Genomic DNA, 2,380 nt, shown 5'->3' with positions numbered 1-2,380 from the left:
AGTTTTTTAGTCCTTAAATGAAATTGGCATATGTTTTTATTTATCACACTTTTCTTTAACCATTTATGTTCTTTAATACAAGGCCGACATACAAGTTCCTTACTTTTTTCCCCTTCTACTTGCCTCTTCCATTTTTGTGGTAATACTGCAATTAATTGGTTGTAATTTTGGGTAGAGCAGACATGTCCATATGTCTGTGTTAGCTGTATGTGTGACAACTCCACCAGTCCTATTTATGATATCATTCACTAAAATTATACTTTTTTTATACATTTCTTCGAAAAATACGGTTTAGTATATTTGAGTTTAACCACAATATTTGTTGTATTATTTGTTCTGTCTTTTCAGGTGGATTAAACTGAAATTGCAACCAACTTTCTAAGGCTTGTTTAAAAGATAATGATATTTTGGAGATTATTTCCTTTTCAAACAACCGAAAGTGAGCAGATGTAATCTGAATGAGGGGAAAAGGCCCTTCTTGAACATAGGATGAGACATTCTTACCAATTTACTAGAAAACCAGTTTGGATTTAAGTATAACTTTTGTATTGTGTTAATATTTAATCATTTCTGCCCTAAATAGGCCCTTTTAATTTTGTCTGGCATGCCGTTCAAATGAAATGGAATATTTTTTGTTCATATAATTTAAATAGCAGGTCACTAGGTGTAGGCAAAACCATAATCAAATAGGTCAACTGTGATATGACTAAAGAGTTAATCAGGTTGATTTTTCCACAAATAGACAGGTATTTTCCTTTCCATGGTAGCAAGATCTTATCTATTTTTGCTAACTTTCTATAAAAATGTATTGGAGTGAGATCATTTCTTTCTTTTGGGATTTGTATACCGAGTGTGTCCACATCTCCGTCAGACCATTTAATTGGTAAACTACATGGTAATGTAAAATTTGCATTTTTTTAGTGATCCAATACGTAATATAGTACACTTATCATAATTTGGTTTTAATCCAGAGAGGATAGCAAAAGTATCTAGATCCTCTAAGAGGCCGTGGAGAGACTCTAATTGTGGTTTGTTTCCCACTGACAAGAAAATTATCAGTCTATAATTTAATGGTAGGTTTATTTGAACAGTGAGAGACAGAATAACAACAAATATCCAGAAAAATGCATGTCAAAAATGTTATAAATTGATTTGCATTTTAATGGGGAAATAAGTATTGACCCCTTCTCAATCAAAAAAGATTTCTGGCTCCCAGGTGGCTTTCATACAGGTAACGAGCTGAGATTAGGAGCACATTGTTAAAGGGAGTGCTCCTATCTTCAGTTTTGTTACCTGTATAAAAGACACCTGTCCACAGAAGCAATCAATCAATCAGATCTAAACTCTCCACCATGGCCAAGACCAAAGAGCTCTCCAAGGATGTCAGGGACAAGATTGTAGATCTACACAAGGCTGGAATGGGCTACAAGACCATTGCCAAGCAGCTTGGTGAGAAGGTGACAACAGTTGGTGCGATATTCGCAAATGAAGAAACACAAAATAACTGTCAAACTCCCTCGGCCTGGGACTCCATGCAGTCTCACCTCGTGGAGTTGCAATGATATGAGAACGGTGAGGGAATCAGCCCAGAACTACACAGGAGGATCTTGTCAATGATCTCAAGGCAGCTGGGACCATAGTCACCAAGAAACATTGGTAACACACTACGCCGGAGGACTGAAATCCTGCAGCGTCCGCAAGGTCCCCCTGCTCAAGAAAGCACATATACATGCCCGTCTGAAGTTTGCCAATGAACATCTGAATGATTCAGAGGACAACTGGGTGAACGTGTTGTGGTCAGATGAGACCAAAATGGAGTTCTTTGGCATCAACTCAACTTGCCGTGTTTGGAGAGGAGGAATGCTGCCTATGACCCCAAGAAACCATCCTCACCGTCAAACATGGAGGTGGAACATTATGCTTTGGGGGTGTTTTCTGCTAAGGGACAGGACAACTTCACCGCATCAAAGGGACGATGGACAGGGCCATGTACCGTCAAATCTTGGGTGAAAACCTCCTTCCCTCAGCCAGGGTATTTAATGTTGTCGTGGATGGGTATTCCAGCACAACAATGACCCAAAACACACGGCCAGGCAACAAAGGAGTGGCTCAAGAAAAGCACATTAAGGTCCTGGAGTGGCCTAGCCAGTCTTCCAGACTTAATCCCATAGAAAATCTGTGGAGGGAGCTGAAGGTTCGAGTTGCCAAATGTCAGCTCGAAACCTTATGACTTAGAAGATCTGCAAAGAGGAGTGGGACAAAATCCCTCCTGAGATGTGTGCAAACCTGGTGGCCAACTACAAGAAACATCTGACCTCTGTGATTGCCAACAAGGGTTTTGCCACCACGTACTAAGTCATGTTTTCAGAGGGGGGTCATA

General features: G+C 39.8%; 1 protein-coding gene across 1 annotated transcript in view; it reads left to right on the top strand.

The window, feature by feature from the left end:
* Window positions 1–1,418: 1,418 nt before the first annotated feature.
* LOC111981197 (transcription factor mef2A-like) overlaps window positions 1,419–2,380 on the top strand; it is a 7,310-nt gene continuing 6,348 nt past the window's right edge. Inside the window, exon 1 of the mRNA XM_024012363.2 lies at window positions 1,419–1,449. Coding sequence (XP_023868131.2) covers window positions 1,419–1,449 — 31 coding nt within the window. The remainder of the gene's footprint in view (window positions 1,450–2,380) is intronic.

This window comes from Salvelinus sp. IW2-2015, linkage group LG20 (assembly GCF_002910315.2).
Source record: "Salvelinus sp. IW2-2015 linkage group LG20, ASM291031v2, whole genome shotgun sequence".
NCBI lineage: Eukaryota > Metazoa > Chordata > Actinopteri > Salmoniformes > Salmonidae > Salvelinus > Salvelinus sp. IW2-2015.
The sequence above is the reverse complement of the archived record's forward strand: the minus strand, read 5'-3'. Positions and strand labels throughout refer to the sequence as shown.